The sequence below is a fragment of the Gnatocerus cornutus genome, chromosome 2 (assembly GCF_029298725.1).
Source record: "Gnatocerus cornutus isolate USDA-ARS CGAHR chromosome 2, icGnaCorn1.1, whole genome shotgun sequence".
Taxonomy (NCBI): Eukaryota; Metazoa; Arthropoda; class Insecta; order Coleoptera; family Tenebrionidae; genus Gnatocerus; species Gnatocerus cornutus.
In genome coordinates, this window is record NC_142234.1 from 14162718 (window position 1) to 14184905 (window position 22188).

At 36.3% G+C, this 22188-nt stretch overlaps 3 protein-coding genes across 4 annotated transcripts; 1 reads left to right on the forward strand and 2 right to left on the reverse strand.

Moving 5' to 3' along the window:
- Nucleotide 1: 1 nt before the first annotated feature.
- SMC1 (structural maintenance of chromosomes 1) lies at nt 2-4805 on the reverse strand. The gene is made up of 15 exons (XM_088031063.1): nt 4577-4805; nt 4409-4529; nt 4248-4353; nt 3786-3934; nt 3567-3735; nt 3307-3519; nt 3005-3256; nt 2743-2957; nt 2481-2694; nt 2057-2431; nt 1755-2009; nt 1638-1703; nt 1333-1588; nt 981-1285; nt 2-931 (listed from the first exon to the last, which is right to left on the reverse strand). The coding sequence occupies exons 1-15, from the start codon at nt 4686-4688 to the stop codon at nt 71-73; spliced, it is 3669 nt and encodes a 1222-aa protein (XP_087887189.1). The 5' UTR covers nt 4689-4805; the 3' UTR covers nt 2-70.
- A 193-nt stretch (nt 4806-4998) lies between these two features.
- LOC148179302 (protein LLP homolog) lies at nt 4999-5621 on the forward strand. Its single transcript, XM_088029926.1, has 2 exons — nt 4999-5109; nt 5165-5621. The coding sequence occupies exon 2, from the start codon at nt 5171-5173 to the stop codon at nt 5513-5515; it is 345 nt and encodes a 114-aa protein (XP_087886052.1). The 5' UTR covers nt 4999-5109; nt 5165-5170; the 3' UTR covers nt 5516-5621.
- Nucleotides 5622-5642: 21 nt separating this feature from the next.
- slow (epidermal growth factor-like protein slowdown) lies at nt 5643-22188 on the reverse strand. 2 transcript variants are annotated; one of them, XM_088029924.1, is made up of 7 exons: nt 21878-22188; nt 10520-10642; nt 10336-10454; nt 7695-7811; nt 7076-7294; nt 6944-7026; nt 5650-6898 (listed from the first exon to the last, which is right to left on the reverse strand). In XM_088029924.1, exons 1-7 carry the CDS (start codon nt 22069-22071, stop codon nt 6758-6760), a joined length of 996 nt encoding a protein of 331 aa, XP_087886050.1. In that variant the 5' UTR covers nt 22072-22188; the 3' UTR covers nt 5650-6757. The 2 variants fall into 2 exon arrangements, with proteins under 2 accessions (XP_087886051.1, XP_087886050.1); XM_088029925.1 differs by lacking the exon at nt 10520-10642 and having other exon boundaries at nt 5643-6898.

Consider the following 22188-nt stretch of genomic DNA (forward strand, 5'->3'; position numbering starts at 1 on the left):
ATTATTTCCATTAAATATACTTTATTAAAAACAAAGTGCATATAAACTACCAAAGCAATACCAAAATAACTTACGGGTACTTGGTTAAGTCAACTGTTAAAACCTGACTGACTAAGCAGTCAGCAGGCTGAGGGCAAATTCCAATCAGCGAATCAGCATGCGAGTAAAACTCTTCCTTTAGAGAGATGACAATGGTTTGCAAAGATTCAGTCTTCTCTCTAATGTACTTGGCAACTTTTCCAATATTTGTGTTATCCAAAGCAGCATCGACTTCATCAAGCACGAAGAACGGCGCCGGTTGGTAGCTGTGGATGGCAAATAACAAAGCCAAAGCGGCGACTGTTTTCTCACCACCAGAAAGATTAGACATCGGCTGGAACCTCTTCCCTGGGGCTACACAATTATAGTTAATACCATCCAAATATGGTTCTTCGGGATTTTCTGCTCCTAGGAAAGCCTGAGCTGACTGATTCTGCGCCAACGACTTGTATATATTATCAATTTCATTCGATACGTGGTCGAAACACCTCGTGAACCTTTCGTACCGCTGCTGCTTACTTCTTTCAAACGCCGCTTTGGCTTTCTTGTTTTGCTTACGCAAATTCTCAAACTCTTCGTTTGTTGATTGGAGTTTACCTTGAGCGAGCTCCAATTTCTGGATAGCACGCATATTGGGCGCTTGGATTTTGGTCAAAGTGTCTTGGAGACTTTTAATGGAATTTAACAGTTTGTCAGCCATTTTTTTAATCTCGTCTTTCTCCTCTAGATCTTTCAAGTGGTCTGAGAGCATGTTGTAGTCTATTTTGATTCTCGATTCCTTTTCGTATTGTTGCATGGTACTATTGGTATCGCCTGAAGAGCTCTGAGATGGATCTGCAGCCGCGATGTCTTCCATGTTGCCCACAATCATTGGAATGGCGATGTCGTCCATCTGTTAAGAAGATTTAGAACGAAACAGATAAAAAGTAACGAAATGATACCTTGCACTGCATCAAAATCGCGTGTCGCTCGCTCTTCTTCCCTTCAATTTTCGTTTCCAAAGACACCACTGCTTTTTGAGAAGCTTGCACGTCTTTCGCAATACTCCCAACTTCCCTTCTAGCCTTGCCGAGGTCCTCTTCCATACCGTCAACTTCTTGTTTCTTATTAAGTCTCTGTGCCTTCAGTTGCTCAACTTGTTGCAAGTCTTTATCGATTTCCTCTCTTTGCTTCTGTTCTTGCTTCTTGCAAGTCTCTAAGCGCTCTTCTTCATCGTTGACAGTGCGCTCCCAACGACTCACATTATCTGCAAAAGCGACAATGGTGTCGGTTTCACCTTTGAAAATGACTTACTTTGAGTGTCGCGACTCCTTTCAAATTCCAGATTAGACGTAATTCTGTTTATCTGTTTCTGAAACTCCAATCGCTTCTGTTTTCGTTCTTCTTGAGCTCGCAATTCGCGATCTTCGTACTGGCGAATGTTACGGATTCCGATTTCTTGACAAAATTTGGAGAACACCACGTCTTCAACGCTGTTCATTTGAAGTTTAATTTCCTCGATTTGTTGTTCTCGTGTTTGCATGGTTTTTTCAATCTCTTCGATTTTGGGCTATAAGCAAAAGCTGTTAGAAACAAAGAAAGTTAACGTGGATTCTTACCCCGTATTTGTGCATCTCTTCAGATAACTTGCCGAGTTCGTTGTCCACGGCTGAGATTTGCTTCATCTGCAACCAAAGTAATTAAAATGTTACTAAGATCAGAATACGGAATGTTACCGTGCTCTCCATGTCGGTTTTTGCGTATCTCAAACGCGTTTCTAAACCGCGAATCTGAGAGTCCACGGTGTTCAACTCTGATTCTTTACGCGATTTCTTCATAGCATCTCTTAGTTCTTCCGTGAGCTTCTCTTTCTGAGCTTTCAGTTGTGAAATGTGTTTCTCATCCCAACGTTTGGCTTTTCGCGCCAGATCCAAACTACCTCCAGAAATGATCCCGGATTTCTGGTAGTAAGTACCATCGAGAGCTACGGCCTAAAGAAACATATCACTTGTAACTTTACTCTTTTTGGGACACTTACGTCGTATCTTCCTCCAAGTTCATAAGCGACTTTCATAGCATCTTCAGGTGTTTCACAAACTAAAGCGTTGTTGGTGGCAAACAAAACCGCTTTAGCAACAGCTTGGGGTTCAAACTGAAGAACATCATACAATAATTTAACTCCCTTGGGATCCGTAATATTCCTTAGTCGTTCTTTGACTGGTTTGGCCTGAAGATAATCTAAAGGAAGAAAAGTCTCAGGGTCCAACATTTGTTCTTTGAGATATTTGATGCACTGTCTCGCAGTGTGTTCACTATCCACGACGATGGCCTCCATGAACTTGCCCAAGACTTTGGTAATGGCAACGTTGTAACGTTTGTGGATCGGCTGACACATGTTGATCATGCGATCATACTAAAACAGAAATTTAGTTCTTGTTTAAAAATGATCGAAATTATCTTACCACTCCTGGATAATTGCTCTTGAATCTCTCTACGATCTCCTGTTTCTTCTTTCTTCTTGCATCCTCATGTTTGTCAGTTCTAGCATCTCCCAACTGCTCCAAAACATCGTCAAGTTGTTTCTGAATTTCATGGACTCGGTCTTTTGAAGAACCGACATCGGACTGCAAGTCCGATCTGAGTTGTTTTTGATCTTGTAAAGCTTGCTCGCTCAATCTGCAACCAGTCAACTTATTTCTTTTCATGTAAGAAACGTAAACAAACCTGATGTGTTCTGCTAACTTTTCGATTCTCTTTTCCATCTCTTCCTTTTCGTTACCTTTCTGCCTGTGCTTATTTTCCGCGTCAGTTCTCATTCTGGATACATTATCTAGCCGATCTTGATCAGATTTTTGTTCTCTGTTCACAGAATCCAATTCTTGCATGTATCTTGCAGATCTTTTTGCGGCTTCCTCCTTGAGGCGGTGGTATTCTATCACCTATAATCTTAGAATAAAAATCTGAATCTAAAAAAACTGTCGCTTACTTGTTCATCTTCTAGATGCACATCTCTGCCTTGGCTCTGTGATTCTCCAGCAATCTGACTCTCATACTCTTCTTTAGATTTTTCAACATCCGCCAATTCATCTTCTAGTTTCTTGATATCACTCATGTGAGCCTCATGCGCTTTTCTTGCTTGCTCGAGCGTTTTTATAGCCCCGTCTAATTTTTTCTGCATATGAGAAACACGTTCTTTAGCTTTAATAAACTGAGGGCGCTTCTTGGAAATCTCAACTTCCTGCAATAAAAAATGAGATTCTTTTGCAATTTTTGGGTTGTCCTACATACAACTTCGCGTATATCCTGCTCGACTTTAGCAAGTTCTCTGTTAAGTTTCCCTTGCTCTTTTTTCTTTTCCTTAAGGACCTCCTCAGCTCTCTCTTTTTTCTTCTCAATCTTTTCAACTTCCCTCTGTTTGTATTTTAGATCATTTTCCAAGTTTTTCATCTCACGTTCATTGTGATACAAACGGAACAATTGGTGCTCGACCAATTTATCATTCTGTAATTGAAAGTAATAGATAATGACTTCTTTGAATTGATTCTCACCAAATCATCTTTAAGTCGCGCGTATTTGTCTGCTTCTTCTTTTTCAAGTCTTGCTTCTTTGCGTTCGGCGTTTATTCCCTTTTTCTTTTGGTATGCAAAGTTGATTTCTTCTTGCGCTTTCTGCATTTGTTGTTTTAAACGATCGTACTCTTCTTTGAGGGCGCCAGATCTATTTTTTTTTAAATTATTACAAGTTAAAAGGGTTGGGTGATAACGTACCCGCTAATTTCTTCAAATAGAGCAGTCATTTCCTTGGGATTTTTCATGGCTACTGATTCCACAGCGCCTTGGAACACCAAGAAATTTTTTCCTTTTACATTTATGCGCAATTTTTCTAGCTCGAGGAGATATTCGTTGTTTGCAACGACCTGTTTAATAAGCAGACATAAAGTGAACATGAATTACAAAAATTAAGACATTATTACAGATATAGCAGGCACCAGTGGTCTAATTTTCAAAAACAATAGTAAAACTCAAATAAAATATGTAATTAGTTATGTAAAAAACTAGAGATTAAATAATTTGTTACCAGACTAAAGTCAGACCAAAAATCGTATGTATCTACAAATGTAGCATCATACAAGAAGTAGAATCATAATTTTAGTGCTTGCTTAATCAGTATCAACGAAACTTTGTTGATACTGTTCTGTGAAGCACGATTTTGTTCATTAGAGTACTCACAGAGCCATTGATTCTGTATTCTGAAGAAGACCCTTGCACAGATCTCTGGAAGCTTATTTCTTTGCCAATGTCTTCATCCAGGATAAAAACTGCAGTCACTGAGGCGCTACAAACATTTTTATTTTTAAGTAACACACTTTTTAGGGGCTCTGTTTACTTACCTTCGTGATATGGGTTTACTGATGGCAGCCCCATGAATAAGATCGCTCAACCTCTTCACTCGCAAACTTTGGGTTTTCTCTCCCATAACAAAGCTAATAGCGTCCATAAAATTCGATTTACCTTTAATTCAAGAGTGAGAATATGAAAGGAATGCAAAGTTTGATTACCTGAGCCATTGGGACCTATAACAGCGTTGAATGGTTTCAAAGGTCCGATTATTCTATGTCCTCTGTACGACTTGAAGTTTTCAACTTCGATATGTTTCAGACGTGGAGGCATTTTGGTTTATTATTTACATTCACATTGAAATCATTTGAACGTTAAAACCGCTTACAATTTGGCTAAACAACATGGACGTCGCAGGAGTACCACCCTTGAAAAATCAACATTCCCACACTTATTGTCAGTTTTAATTACCAATATATCTCTGCCAATATGTATCACCCAAAGTAACTAACTCGGAGTTTTTTCGCATTTATAAAATATTTGCGTTATAAACTAAAAAAAAATTAATAAAATTTACTTATACTATTTGATAATTGTACAAATTTATTGATAATTAAGTTAGGAGTCTTTAATTTAGAAAAAATCCTCACAAAAAAGTCCCTAAAATGGTGACAGAAACTGTCACTTGTTCTTTCTAACCCAACTTTTTCTGGGTTGTTAACACGTTTATTTATCTTCAAATATATCCAAATAAGTGCGTTTATTCTATTAGTTTTGTATCCACCATACTTATAAGGGTGTTTTTCTAGTTAACTATGGCCAAAAGTATAAGAAGTAAATGGAAGCGAAAGTGTCGCGCCATCAAACGAGAACGTTATGGAAAGAAAGAACTGGATCGCCTAAAAAAGACTTTGGGAGTTGACGATACAAGCAACAGTAAAGATGTCGACATGGCCCAAATATCAGCAGTCGCAAATGTTGTGAAAATACCAGAAACTAATCAGAACACAATGGAAACTGACGCAAATCTCAAAAGTTTTAATACCAAGACGTTGCGAAATGAACACGGGGCTTATCCGATATGGTTACATCCAAGGAAAGTCACCAAGAGTAAGTTAAAGAAGAGGAAAGGAAAAAAAGGGAAGAAGAGTAAACACTAGAAAACGTGACGTGGAGAAGACCAGGAGAAGTGCTATTTTTTTTTTATTAATAAATGTTGACATGTATTTTATTTAAACTCTTAATATAAATACATATATAAAGACAGTGTTACATATAAATCTATTTTTTACAGTTAACAAGTCTACAGAACTTTACAACTTACAAAAATCTTATGCAGTCACACGAAACGGAATCTTTTTTTTGAGTGTCGATTTCTACACTGGAATAGTCATAAATGATTTTCAAAGGTTTATGTTTGGTCCACCTCTAATGTTCGTTGTAAATTATTATAATATGCAGTTCAGGTCTAGAAAAAAGTGTTGAAAAACTAATCCAAAATTGACTTTTACTTTGTACCACAAATTTTGATCAGAACTCAAGTTAACAATTAAATATTTGGATGTTATTTGCGAGTTTGGGAATTCGGAAATCCGTGTATATTACATATGGCACTTTCTGACGCTGATAATTTTGCTCTTGCACGGATGACAAATTGGCTGAAAATGCAATGTTTTTAAATATATTTATGAAATTAATTCAATAGTTATTCTTTTCTGCGCTTTTTGAATGACAACATTTACATGCCTTGTTAACGTTCTAAACGCAATTCTTTCACTAAATAGTTTACGAATGTTAAAACGATAAAACTATAATACCGAATACTTGGGTATTTAGCTACATGAAACTTGTCTGCAAGCTGTTTGAACATGGCACTATAAAAATAATAAAATGTTGTTTAAAAACAAAAGTATGTTACCGGCGGAATATTCGTGCTATGACCACATGCAGGAACAGTAGAACAACAGCATTGTTCTTCATCATTCTAATAATAAAACATCTCAAATGTGATGAAGTAAACCAAATTTTGATTACCTCATTAGGACAGCATGTACATTTTGGAGTATCATATTCTTCTGAAGGCGCACATGATTGAAAACTTACCGATTTGATACAAGGCTATAAAAGAACCCGTTATATTAAAAATAAACTGAGTTTTATACTCCTAGAAATATTTTTTTTAGTCTAGGTTTAATACGAATTTTATCCGCCTACCACTTCTGGCAGGTCGATTTCGGTTCCACAATCACGTTTGCAAGGCGGACACGTATTCTAAAATCCAATTTATATTTAACTACCTATAGTTTAATTTTTATACCAGTGCTTTTGACTCGCATTTACGATCAAGTTGGGTTTCCGACTTACAATTACAAGGGCACTAGAAACGGGTATTTTAACATTGCTTAAAACCTATATCTATATGCTACCGGATTCAGCATTTTACTTCCTAGAGAATCAATATCGTTCTTCATTTTATTAAGTTTTTTCTGAAGATCTTCAACTTCCTTCCGAGCGACATACTTGTGATCTTTATCGCCTATCATCTGGAATTAAATCAGTCAATACGTCCGTATAACTTTTAGCATTACCTTTTCGAGATCATCCATTCGTTTTTCGATTTTCCACAGTCTTTCATCGTTTAAATCTTTGGTTTCATTCGCTGCTTCGTCGCCTAGAAAGTACTATCTTTGAACATTTCCACTCAAAATTTTAAAACTTACTTTCGCTACGACACGTTTGTCCGTCTTGGTCCAAAGTGAAATTTTCTTTGCAGTCGCATTTGTAGCTCCCATGAGTATTGTGACATATCTGGTCGCATGGTTTGTACTCTTTACACTCGTTAATGTCTTTTTCACATAAAGATCCTTGAAAACCAGGACGACAAAGACATTTTGACCCTACGCAATTGCCACTGTTTCTGCACGGTGCTAAACATGGGGCTATAAGACAAAAAATAACATGAAAATAAACGAAGCAATGTTAAAAAAGACTTCAGACACGTCATGACGATAAAAATTAAAATAAGAGCTACAATTATATGAAAAAGAGATGATAAGTTATTAAAGTATTTTTTTGGATTCGATTTTCGATTTTCTTACGAGGGTCGTCATCAGGCTCATCTTGTAAACCATTTCGACAACACGAATTTCGTGTAGGACAGGGGAACTCAGGAGCAGAGGCAAAAAGACAATAAGGACAAATTTTTGGAGGACAAGCGGAATATCCAGGGGTTTCCACTAAACAGGTGCCTATAAAATTTTGATTTATTGCAATTTGCGTCTCAGTCAAAAAGGAAATAAACAGTTTTTTCTGATAAGTTTTTAATTTTTTGGTACTTACTTGGCTCATATGTGCTAACCCTGGTTTCACAATATTTGCCACCATAATCTTTAGGGCAATCGCACACATTTGGTTTCACACAGTTGCCTCTGTTTAGACAAGGTGGTTCACAAACGGCTAAAAAAATAAAAATAAGTTAATATATCAAGTTCTGTTCAAAAAATTTAAATAGATAGGAAGATAAACTATCTATGTAAAAAATAAATATGAAAGTCAAGCCGCTTTTATTAATAATAACCAAATATTTTATCACGTAATGTGGATAAACAAACAGAGACGAAAATTATGATACGGCGCCGACACAACAAAGTTTTCTTGTGTCAAGGGAAGCGTCCTGAATTGCCGTTCTATTTAACAATGCAAAATGTTCTTAATTTCTTTAATAATGTATATTGTTAGCGACTGGACTTTTTAAGAAGAGGAGTAAAATGGAACTGCTTAAAGTTTAAAAATATTCCTGTTGGAGAAAGTGGAGCTTATTTGAATAAGAAATTTGAGCATTACGAATAATATAAAGCCTCCATAATTCCTTCTTTTTGTCTTTTATTAATACCTGCACGTTGGGAATATAAAATTGACGGTTCAAGGTTCATTACTGAGACGTTCGTGCTACACTCCATATTTAGACGATAGCTAAAAAAGCTCGCTCAAGCATTGGAAATGTGCAGCGTTTCCGTAATAGGGCATAAAAGTTGCCTCTGCAAGAACCCGCCACAGTATCGGAACAATCTCAGTAATCAGGAAGAACATAAACTTGAAGCTTCACTCTTATGTTTGGTTTAATTTTATCAGCTTTTCAATGCGATCAGTTCCATTTATATCTACCTATTGAGAATTCAGGCCTCTGAACATTACAGTTCTCGAGCATCCATTCATTCCTCCACGACCACTTAAATTTCGTTAAAAGAACTTTTACACTAAAAAATGTACAGCTTTTCCCCAAACATGAAATAGAAGATGGTCGTGGTTTAACGACTGGAAATGAAAATAGAGCTTTTGAAAGGTTTGAAATTCTTTTATCCGAGCGCAGTTTGCACACTGTTTATACCCGTTGATGTGACTGTAATTTATGCGAAGACGTCCAGATTTGCATCGAAGAAGTCGTTGGGATGTGTTAATGGTAATTTCGGTTTAAAATTGTTTTGACAAGGTGCAATTTTAACATGTAGCGAAGAAGATAAGCTCCGTTGCACCGACCGAATAAACAGGCTTTTATGCAATGTTTATGTTTATGGAGACTTTAAACACAGCGGGTTGTTCTTATTAATGGTTATACATGTGAAGGTAAGTTACAAAATTAATTTGTTGATAGAATATTGTACAATGATCCACTTTAACAAACCTAAAAAGTAAAGTTTTTGCGAGCGGAGCGTGCCGATTAATTTCAGACAAATTTTTATTGTACAAATATTTTATTTCTTGTCTTTATGTTTGATTTTTTGTTAAAGCTAGAGTTTCGTATTTGGATTTAATTTTACTCAAACTACTGCAAACTGCCTGTGTTCAAATTAATTCTAGATCAACGAGGTGAACAGTAAAATAAACAAAACTGTAAATCTTATATTCGGATACACTGAAACTGGAGTTTGCGATGGCAGAAAAACGAAACGATTTATTTAGCAGCTGTCAGTTAAATATGGTACAGTTATTGATTGTCAAATAAATTTTTCAAAGAAAATCGACGGGGTTTTAATTTGCCGTAAATTATAAGCGATTTTCACGCCTCAGTTGATGAATTTTCAGCTTCACGGGGCGATAAAAAGGTTTTAGCGAAAAAAGCAAAAGGCATGAAGTTAGTTAAATGAAATTGAAGGGTCCAGTGCACAAAGTGTAAAGTCACATTTTCACGAAAATCGGATATTAGCATATTTTTGAGTATTTTTCGTAAGCTTTCTTCACTGAAGTCTGATTACCAATTATTACCTGTAATTTATCTACATTAGAAAGATACAACATGCTTTTTGATCATAAAAAATGAGATAGAAATCGATTCCAACAGAACAAAAAGGTTCGATATCTTTGAAGCGTCAAATACGTTTTTTTTTTTTCATTGATTTTATATGGACGATTAACGTTAACGCTCGCACATTTATCCACAATCTTTCACTCAAATAAATTCTCGATCATTAAAAGAATATGTGTTTCGTCTAGGAAAAAGTCTGAATATTGACAAAATCAATTTTCAGCCTAGCTCCCAAAGATAAACTGCAAAATAATGTGCCTAAGGCTTACAAAAACTGATTTGCTTGAAAATGTCTAGATTTATAAAATCCCCAAGGAATTGAAATTTCCCTGTTTCTTAAAAAAATCTCGATTTCTCGACTTCCCACTCCACTTGTTGTTCGCAGAATTAAACTCCAACCTCCTAGCTCTCAGACCTTCAATTTGTTTCACCTTTCAACCGTCGCTGCACTCTACACCGTGAAGTGTTCTTAAACCTCCACCTAATCTTTTCCTTTCTCCGAAACAAACGCTTTTCGAATCAAAAATCATGTTTTTATGCATACACATCCGTTAAATTTTACATGACTCTCCCGGTTCCAGGACTGCAGTAAAAAGCCCGAAGCGAATGAAATTCCGATCGATACTTTAAAACCTTTCGTCCTTGTGAAGGTAATTGGTCGTGACATGCAGCACTTACGTTTATTACATCCGTGACTCCTGTAATCGACCTGCGTCCATCCTGGGCAACAAGTGTAGTCTACCACGGTGTGATTGGTATTGTCTACCATTTCTTTGTGGTATTTTTCATAGACTAATCTGGAAACGACGAGGTTGTAATGCGGGACTTACATGCTGAAGACATGGTTAGGTCGAAAGGTTACCTGACACCTTCGCACCATTGGTTTCCGCATCGTACCATGTATTTCTTGTAAGTTGGTTTGCAGAAGACGCGTTTGGTGTGGACGGGGTATGTTACATTGCGATAGAGGGTGCACACATGGCGCCTGCAAGCAGAGGAAGCACGTGATAAATGGTGCATTTTATCTGAATAATTGAAAGATTTTGAGACTCAAATACGAAACAGTTGGTTGTCCTGTTACCTATTCGCTCACAGTTACCAAGATATTTCAAATTCCAAAGACCGTTTAGAATCATGGGACGTTTCAAAAAACGATCAAAGTTGTGGCTACATTTCATTGTCATCGTTCTTAGCAACCTGTTTGCCACAAGCATCAAATGAAGAAATTGAAGGACAATCACCAAAGAATGAGGCTCTAATTAAATTAATGAACTTGTCATGGATGGAACGATGACAGGCGACTTTACATACAATGGCCAAGTTCGTTCTTCCGACATTTTGACTTAATTACAAGACACGCTCGAGTTTATTTACAAAACAGAAGTACAATTTGTTGCCTATTTTTAGTAGATTGTAAGTGCACCTCCTATGACAGGATTATTAATTAACAGATGGGAGTCTTGGGCAAGGCACATCAGACCGCATTTGTTAGATCTTAAGTTTGAATAAGTTAAACTATGCTCTTGTTTTCATAACAAAAATGTTCTTCTTCACTCATTCAAGCCTATTCTACTAAAACTCGCTCGTTTCATCACAGGTGTCCAGGTGGTCCAACCCACGTGTCTCATGCTTCCATCGAACCCATTAGTGCCCTAATGTTGCTCCTGGGTTGCGCTTAATTAATCGGAATTACTGTCAAAAGCCCATTTCACCCTACCACCGTCGGACGAAAAAGAATGCAACTTTATGTTATGCTAAATTATTCCGAATACCCGCAGAGCAACGGTCCATTTTGTTCAGGTAATAATTTAGACTGGAAGACGCGTTCGAAATTTAAGTGGAAACGTGCAAGTGCCATATCATCCATCATTTCAATACGATAATAAGTTGGTTCTTTGCTTTAGGCTTTAGGTTCGCTAACCTGTTTGCTGTGTCGCCGAGGGTGAAGTAGTGTGAAGATTGGCGGATAAGACGGAACGTGTAATTAAAACGAAAAGGTTTTGTCTACGGGAATAAGTTTCATTATGGGTCAGAGAAAAATTTGAATGGCGAGACGCGGCGGTGTTTACGAGTAATTGGGGACCAAATGGCGCAATTACGAAAATTAGTAAATTGCTACAGAATTTCGCGGAAATATTGGGTTTAATTATAAGGTTAACTTAATTGAAAAACGTTAAGAGGATTTTTAAATCGCGAGATTCTACTTTAAACCGACATTATCTACAGATAACAAATATTTTCAATATTACGCCGTTTAATATTTTTCATTTTAAAAACAATTCATAACTTAAAGTTAAATTTTAATCATGAGTAATATCCGAAATTGAAGGTGAATCAAGTAATAGAAGCAGGAGCAAAGATAAAAACGTGACACGAATTATAATATCCCCGCTCAGAAGCAACGGGTTGGCTTCTAAAAATTTAAATTTAACAACAGATGTTTAAAACCAATTTCAAATATCAGTAATGCACCAAATGCACGTAGTTCCTCTGTGCCACAAACAAAAAGCATTTTTACTGTTTGGCAAAAAAACTAAAACTCAGGCAAGAGAAGCTTTTACGTACCTGCTGTGAGCCATTGTTGCTTAATGACGGAAACTTTTTACCAAAATTTTGAAAAGCACTATGGCATAATTTTGCAATTATTCACTTCAAGACATGATGTGTTTGAAAACCTCAAAACTTGACAATTTGTGACAAGCCAACCCAAAACTGTGACAAGTGTAATAATGACATTGAAAAAGAAAAATATTATTCTCTTTGTTTCAATTTTTTGTCCAACAAATCTTATCGTAAATAAAATAAAGTCTTCACTTTATTAAAGATAAGTGAACGTTTTCTAAACTAATTAAAAGGGAAGAAATATCTCATTTTATTATTTTCATTTAGGTGTTATTTATGCTTCAAATCATCCTCGACGCCACGTACAAAACTTTTATAATATTTACATACAACGAAATCCGACCAAATAAATCATCTAAGAAATTGTGAAGACAGTCATCTCCTTAAAATTCCACATTTATTTACTGGAAAATATCTGATAAACTGACACGAACATTCTCCTGCGCAAGGACCAGAATTTAAAATTCTTTAGATCAATCCGTCTTATTTTGAAAAATTGTAATTTAAGAACGCTCTCAATCACAAAAAACTGCATCCATGGATGGGACCCTCTCTATTCTCATTTCGCCACCAATAAATTAATCATTTTAAACACGATTCGGCCGAGTCCACTTTTAATATGCAGAAACGATTATAACGTCTCATAAAATCAGGTTTATGACTGCTGCTTCCAGCGGCGACATTTTTATAACCCTCCAGAATTTATCATGGTCTTGATTCACATTGCGACGTCCCGGGGCTGTGAATTTCCGCAAAACACGTTCGCGATTGGAATAAATAAAAAATATTTGGCAAATAAAAACACTGTGCTTTGTGGTAGAATATGAAAATGTTGATTAAAGTTGCAAAGATCGTTTTATTTGCATGAACTTTTTTAATAATCGGAATATGTTTGTCGTTATTGAAGTCAAGAAGTCTGATTACTGAAGTTTAGAACTGGAGAAAAGTTGGGGGTTTTGTGTGATCGGCTCATTGTTGATTATAATTGGTCGAAGGATTCGTTCAGATGGCCACTGCAGTGTAATAAAAAGCAGACGTAAAGTTGCGTCCCTCCGTAACTTTGGAATATTTCCAGACGCCCCTCCAAGTTCCACTTCTTGAAATTGGTTAATTTCAACTAGACCCTTGACAGCCACTATTTATACAGTGATCTTGACAGTGGTTATCGAACATGGCACCCACATTACACTGTTTGCAAATTGTAAACAGGAACAGCCGTCAGTTGCATCACTTTGCTTGTCGGGAATCAATCGATCTTGTGTCGTTTACGTAAACAGATTGTCTTTTGCAAAATTCAATATATGTAGCAGAGTTTCATGTAACATTCATGAGGGTCTTGGACCAGGAAGAATGCACAAGTTGCACCACAACAAGGGGCTACTTTATCAAAGCATGAAAATCAAATTACTTACTGAATAATTGAGACTTAAGCAAATCCTGGAAGCGACATTTGTCAACCGCTCAAAGACGGAAGTTCACTATTCTCTGACCGTAGGTCTAAGGTACATGCACTGTAAGATTAATGTACAAACTTTTACAGCGTGGCAGCAGCTTTTATTAGCGGCGTGACGAGCAAACAATGAGTAAAGATGCAATAATCATTTATCTGTCTTTCGCTATACATTTACTGGTAATGTGTAGGCACGCGCGTTTAGATTCGATAATATGCACTTAACGGTGTAGAATACCTCATAAATGTCTCCATAATTTCAAGCTTGGATATTGCCAACATATGGCGACCTGAGAAAATTACACCAAGTTAGCACTGTCAAGACTGGAGCAACAAATTCTTGGAACAAGCTTGGATTACCTAATATCAAACACTTTAGCAGAATTTTTTAATTCATCTTTGAAATGTTGAATATAATGGCGCATCCACCATTTTTGCTTAATATTTTTTCTCAATTTTGTGTACATTGCATACATTTTATGAAATTCTGCCACCAGATTTGCCGGAAACAAGTTCAAGAAAAGATGCAAAAATACATTGTGGGTAAACTTCTGCTCTAGTCAGTACATTTTTCTTTCCTTACTGGCTTCTCTGTGACAATTTATATACTACTTCTATTTTCTAAACATATGCTCTTAAACGATTTGAAGTTAGCAAGAACTAATTAAGTTAACTAAGTTAACAAGAAGAGTTATTTTACTACATCTCTTGATCCAAATTCACAACACTTTTTAATAAAGTAGATTTTTATCCAACTAATTGCATCAAACTGTATAAATAATACCAACTTTGTTTTAACAGTACAAATCAGAGAGTTCAAAACTCAAACGCGAGTCTAGAAAAACGAAAAGGTACAAAGATCTAAAGAACTAAAACTGAAAGATGTGAAGAAAATATTTTTTTGTATATCTAAAAAACAATTTTCTAAATTTCTCCACGGGTACTTATTGATTTTGATAGCAGAGTACAAACTGATTAATTTCAAAGAAAAACTCCCTTGCTTGAGGACACACTAAAGATGCTGCCAAATTTTCTGATAATGAAATTATCGGTCCTTTTAGTAATTAATTATGCCGACATCTTCGAAGTAAAACTTAATCTAACAATATCTTTTTTATCACATGAAACGAAATTGAATTTAAGTCGTCTTCAATTACAGTCACAATGCCAGTTAAAATTATGATTAATTGTTTAGCATCGTTGATAAATTATTAAGTTTATAACTATTAAAATAATACCGTTTTATAGGTCATTAAACACAATTATATTTTCCACAACAAGCAATAAAAGAATCATGAAGACCTAAATCTAAAATAAACATGTAAAGCGTCTACATCGTGCTTTGGAATGGACTATTTACTTTTTCTTCCGTAAGAAATAATAATTTTATTTTACGTCCTCGGTATTTATCCAAAATATTTTTTTTACTGCAGAGACGATAAAATTTGGAGACAAGGATTGTGCGGCATTCTTTACATAGTTAGGAGATTGTTAATTCCATTGTGGACCACCGGTGAAGGTAATACTTTCCATTGAACCCGTGTCGGATAATCAACGTTTATTTTAACGGCATAGTTTATTATTCACTGTGTCTTAATATTTTAAACAAACAGTGATATTTGCAGTTTGTGTTCGTAAGAGCCCTAAGAAATCTTGTATTAAAACAAACACAGGAAGTCTTAGATTTATACGTGTGAGTTCTGCCACTTCATGTTTGCACAAAGTCTTTGATGCACAAGAGGGCTGCTTAATTGCAAATTGATGTTTAACATATTAGTTCAACACCAGGAAAAAAATCACATTTACGATGTTATTACCCACTGGCGCAAGAGTTATAAAGTCCGATTTAACAGTCTGATTTTATCTTTATGGTCTAAATGTCTTCTTATATTACCTTCAATTATCGTTGAGTACACTTTAATTAATTCGAATCGACCATTTATAGTTTAGCTTATTCGCTATAAAACTTCTAGACGCAAAAATTGATGTCGTTACACTTGTAACAGCTCTACAGTAAATTAATGCATGTTTTATGAGTTTTTTACAGACCGTCATTCGGAATCACTTTGAATATCGGTTCTGTCTGATTGTGCTAATTAAATTCAAGTACAAGAGGACAACGAAGCGGTGGCGTCAATTTAAAATGGGGAAAACGCTCGTTGAGCTTTTTCCGTTGCGGAAAGCTCGACCGAGTCGATACTGCAGACGTTTGTTTTTATTATTTTATTCTCGGGAGAAATAGAGAAAAAGAGAATCGATTACGTTTCAGTGGGAGCTGATTATACGGTATAAGGAAGATTAAAAGGAATCAACACGCGCTATCTCTAAGTCGCGCTCCAAAAGGGCATAACTAACCAGGATTTCCGACATTTGAAGTTAGAAAATGCCAAGAGATGAAGTAAACCGACGGTTAGGAATGATTTAACGAGCTGTTTGTCCTGAAGATTTGTTGGTTCAAACGCAGCTATTTTCAATACAGATATTAACTTCTGCATTGCATAAATTAAAACAGAAAATGAACCCGTCCTGAATAATTTGTTATAAATTTCAACGAAATCCAGTGTTCGAAATTCGGTGCCTAACTGGTGTTACATAAGTGGAATGTGAAAATCCTTAAGTAATTGGACTTTGCAGCTAAATCTCTTTTGTAAATATAGTGTCTCCTCGTTCTAGTTAAACTAAATCCAGACTGATGCATAGACACATTTGTTTCAATGATTTTAAAATGAGGCGTCAAGGCCCCACAAAAATCCACCGTTACAGACTTCCCTTAATAAAAATAATAAACTTATATTACGTTAGATGGAACCGCTGAAGAAATAAACAGAATAAGCCCCACCTCTGTAATAAATTTCAGCCATGTACACACTGCATTGTGGGAAATAAATCAAGCTGGTAGCTTGCAACCGAGCCCTTAAAATGGAATTGCACATTAAGAGAATCGCGCTTCATTTTCATACCAATTTACTGTTACAACTCCATGTTTACCGATTCACAAGTTGATGCTCGAGAGTAATAAACGTTAAAATAACAGCTTTGTATTTTGTTTGCTTTTAATTATCGTCTAGTATTAGTTTTCTATCTGCATAGAGAAGTGGTTGTGAAATTACCAACCGGAATCTTTCTCCCGGATTGCGTGAGAGAAAACTCAAAGAAAGCTCAGCGGATTTGTCCGTACTCGTACCTTGCGGCGGCCATAAATAAAGATATACAAAAATCGAAGAGCTTAAAGGCCAGAAGTCCGCAAACAATCCCGAAATCGCTATAAAACTAGAAGCTTAATTTATTTTATTATAAAGTTGGCACAGGGTGGCGCAAGAACATAAATAATACAAAGTCACGGCAGTAGCATATTACGTAATTACAATGTGATAATAAACTGAAAGCTCGCAACTATAGAAGCTTCACTACTTATTTCCTTTCCACGGAAAAATGCTCCACTTATTTCACCACCATTACCTCCTTATCTGCAAGTTGATGTTGATTGCAGGCAATAAGGTGCGGTATGGTGGAATTTAAAAATCTGCGAATGGCCGCTCTTTCTCGACGTTTATTTATGTATCAGAGATGTAAGCTGAGATTTGTTGGAACGTACTTCCCACGTTTTCGGATTTTTCCTTTTTAATGCCGTTTAATTAAATTTTAAAATAGATTGCTAGGAGTAATTTCGCAGTCGCTTGGAATTTTAATGGAAATATCAAGTTCAAAGGGGTGAACATCTATAAATTCGATATCGGTGGCTGTAAATTATTCAGGGCGAATATATCGGCAATTATTGCAGTCGTAATTTAGAAATTGTCGCAGTCGGACTCAATGCGGGACTGATAGGGCCGACTGCTGGGAAAAATTATTGCTTTTCTCTGACAATTTTGTGCTCTCTGGTAATGAAGATGAAAAGTTCGAAGTTGAATCTACTGAACATTTAACAGTAGTAAATGTTACACCTATGCATATACAGTTACGTAAGGAAACGTGCCCATTAAATTCGTGATTGAATTGTCTTTGATACGGAAAGAAAGTCCGCGGATTTCATAATTAGAGATAAATTATTACGGGAAGTCCTGCAACTGCAAAGTTACATTTTCACTTTCTTGAGTCACCTTTTGAACTGTCACTCGATTTGCAATGAATGTTTATTGTTTCGTATTTTTAACACATGGACAGAACGAGTTCAATAACTGAATTATTAGCTTTGAAAAAACCTGCGATTGCCAATAAGTTCATTCGTTTCAATTTTAGGATTTCGTTGTTAAATATTGGCACACTTTTGTCGCCTTTGTGAGTAATAAAAAGGATGTTTGTTAAATGCAAGGAAGGATCTCAGACGTCGGAAACTCGACCAAACAAACATATTCACCAGGTGTGATTTTTCCCGAGCATTCCAAACCAAATTACTTCGTCAAGATCACGAACTCTTTCTCCAAGTCCAAACACCTCCTGTCCTTGGAATTTCCGCCCATTTGTAAGTACTTACATTTGAATTTTTCGCCCATAATTCCATTCCTGACCAGCACAACATTACGCCAGAATACGAATGGTGCATGGATTTATTTTCGTATGCAAGGACAAGAACACAAGATGTGGTCACGTTCTTTGCCAGTTAGACGCTAACGATGCCATCAACAAACCTCAACGTTTCTTTGGCTGAAGGCCAAACGAACGCGTTTTTCTTTGAAGAAATTTTTACGAATTCGAGGAAAATTTAATAAGAGCTTAATTTAACGTGACAGTAGCTTTGTTGATGGGAATTTATCGCCTTGAAGGATTTAAATTGCAAATTTCTCCTGCAGTCGTCAGTTTGAAGTATCGTAGAGAAAAGATTAAGAGCAATTAAGAAGTGCACTTCCTGCTGGGTTATTCCCGGAGCGGATGGGGAAAAAGTTTGGTAGAAGTTGCAACAACACATCTGCAAAAATGCGGGTAATTTACGGAAGTGATTGGGGAGGATGATCCGAAAGCCGAAGTCGTTCCAGAGAATTTATTATCTTGTTGTAACTTTCCTGATACCGCATCTCATTTTATAATACACCACTTTTACTTGGCGACGTCCCAAAATCTTTTGTAGTCTCGTCTATAAACAATATTGGCATTTTCCATTTGTACGCATAAAGATTTTATGCCACAAAACATCTAATCCGAAAGATACTAAACGTTTACAGTTTACTGCCGTAACTTTTTCCAAGCTGCGTTAACGAAGATATCTTGTTTACCGTTGAGTAAATTCACAGATACGTGAAGCTAACCGAGCATGCCATCTTCTACATGTTTTATTGAATATTATGGGCGAAGCTGAACAAATAATACACGACAATAATGCAGTTTGAGTGCAGATATATTTTATGAGGTTTGAAGATGGTGCAGATACAGGACGTAAACGTGGAACGTGCGAGGTAATGAAATTGTTGTTCATTTTCAGCTATCGGGTTATTCCATCTCTTGCAGCTTTAGTTGAAGAAAAATATTTTGTTCGATGATTGCAAAACATTACACGAAATAGTAGTGGATTTAAAATAGAAATGAGTATATTTTAACTTTTTTTTTGAATTTCACTAGTCAACAAGAAAAGTAGAAAGTCAGAATCTGAAGTTCCACATTCGGAGATATTTTTGAAATTTGTTTTTTTTTAGGTTCTACCGTACTAAAATTTTTAGAAAATGTAGCATTTAAGTACCATCTTCTAAAAAATACCGAAGTTTCGTTAAAATTGGACACAAAAATTTCTGGGTGGCCCACTTCACCTGGATTTACTCATATTAAAATTTTAACATTTTAAAAAATACCCAAAGTTTAGCAAAACTGATAAAATAACAATTACCCTACTAAATTTTCCCAAGCAGCACCGAAAGGGCAATGAATTTTCATGCATTGTAATAATAACCACGAAGTGTCTGAAGACGTTATTTATAACACAGAAACCCGGAACATAAATCTTCATTTATACAAACTTTAATGCTGACTATTCCAGCTCCTCAACAAACGAGTTTCTTATTTTTCAGACAATTACAAGAATTGTCACAATAACAGGTTCACTATTTTAAGAACCAAGCACAGTAAACCATAGTCTATCTGTCCTCTTTGTTCTAATTTCACTCTAAAAATGGAAAACTACCTAAAGTTGTAAACTTGTCACATTCCAACGTCGCCCAACTCGCATTACTTCAATTAGAGCAATTAAGGTAACGACACTTTTTCCTCGTCAATCGAGATTTTATTTGCATTTTACATCTGCTGATGTGAACGAGACTTAACACAAAATAACCAGTGACAGCTTTTGGGTGCTACCTGAAAAAAGCATCTTTCAGCCGTCGTGTTCGCTCAACGTCAAACAGAAAAGCATAATGTTCATTCTCATTTGCATGAATGCGCGTTTCTGCAGACTATATTTTTATCTTTAATCATTTTGACATGCTTACAGATTGTGGTCGTTTTGTTTGCAAAGCAAATAATGGGTACCTACACCCGCACATGGGCTGTAAGTATCAGGTGGCATAAGTGATATATGGTAAATTGGGCTGGTTAAAGTTGCACACAAAAATTCGTGCACGGTTGATGGATTTGGATAGCATAAATTAAAGGCCGCTCATATGTACATAAGATTACGAGATCGAATATGAGATGGTTTTGTTGGTTTATTATTTTAATAAATTGGTTCGTTTCGGTTATCTCATATTTGGAATCTGGGATCGGTTCTTGGTAGGTCCCATTTAATTTGCATTAATCATCATATGGAGAGCACGTAATAAATCTTGGCGGCATTTCGTATACTTTAAAGTTTATTGAATGGGCTTGTCCAGGAGCGAAAAATATGAGAACTAATAAATCACCTAATTCACTTTTTCTTTTGTAAAAAAACTTTTAATTTTCACGCTTTCGTTGGTATTCGATGCCACTTCTTCCTTTCAAATTTTATCACTTAAAATGTTTACAAACTTTACTTGTTATCTACCCTTCAACTTTCGTTGTTTGTAATTACCTACCACACTCTTCCAAGATAAGAAGCTTGAGAATGAGGGCGTTAAAAACAGTTTCTGGAATGTCTGGTACTATTGATCCGACAAATTCGTAATTTGTAATTCCTCCTAATGATAATATTTTTTTCGTCTCTATTTCTTCCGGCTCGTGATAAAATGCGTGCCATAAAACCCGGTAAATAAAGAATAAATAAAAAACCTCGAAGGCACTGACATCCCTGTCGAAAAATTACGCGTCTTCGTGATGAGAAATAGACATCATCAATTTTTCTCCAAATTTAATAATGCTTACATTTCGCTCGCACCAAATCGTCCGTGGAATTTTCGCTTAACCAAAAATTGATTACTCGAACGTCAAATACTACGAACTGACTCAATTCTGTTTTGATTTATTATATGCAACAGACTGATGCGCCAATCATTATGATTAATTTCCATTGTTACTTTTTTTACTCGTTCCATTAGCTTCCAAATAAATAAGTGACGTCTTCATCCAACATCCACCATCTGATGTCCAACGGATAAGAAAAATGACCATCAGTTTTAATTTTAAATGGCACCCTTTCGCAAATACGAAATGTGGCCGTGACATTTGTTCGAAGCAAGGGCTTCTTAAGCTTGATAAAACGGCTTAACATGGAAATGCAAACGATCAAAAATTTACGAGAGCGAGAGAGAAAGCGGTTGGCTGTTTGGTAGTTGAGAAATAAAAAAAGTACGTTCTGTTTATGGAATTGAATAATGCAATTATGCACGATTGTCGTGGAAGGGTGGTGCAGGAGGTCGTGTAAAAGTGACAGTGATGGCTGGAATCGTGAGGTTGGGTGTCGTTAAACATGCAGAACCGGTGGCGGCGAGGAAAGTCAGAGGTCGTTAGCTATTGGAGTCTGTAAAAGTACCTAGCCATGTGGTGGCATCTAAAATTTTTTAATTTTTGATGATTTTATTTGCGTACACAACCGTTTCCCTCATCGAGATTTGTTGATTACCCTCTTTCGCGAACCTGCCAAAAACTAAACCCATCACTTCCGCCCTATTTCTTCATCTCTCACGCCTACGGAATTTAATTTCCCCGGAATAACAAATATCACAAATTTACAGCCCCCAAGTGTACGTAAATACAATCCAATTCCTGTAACCGAATTTTCCCTTAGCCCGCAATTATCCCAGAACTCACCCTGGATGGTGTTTACTGTAAGGATTGTATTGAATCCCTGTCTTTTGATCCACGACCGTCACGTCATTGATGCTTTTGTGGTAAGAGGGTTGAACGGTGGTAGTATGTTGAGGGTAACTCCGATAAGGGTAGTTATAATAATGACGTCCTTCACTGGAGCTAAAAACAACCGCCAACAGAAACCACAACTGCATTGTGCGTATTGCAACGGAACTCAACACGTGAGTACGAAAGCCGGTACCACTGTGTTCTTCACGCGATAAAACTGCATCGGTGCATTACAGATGAATGGGAGATGCTGAAGGCGCTGA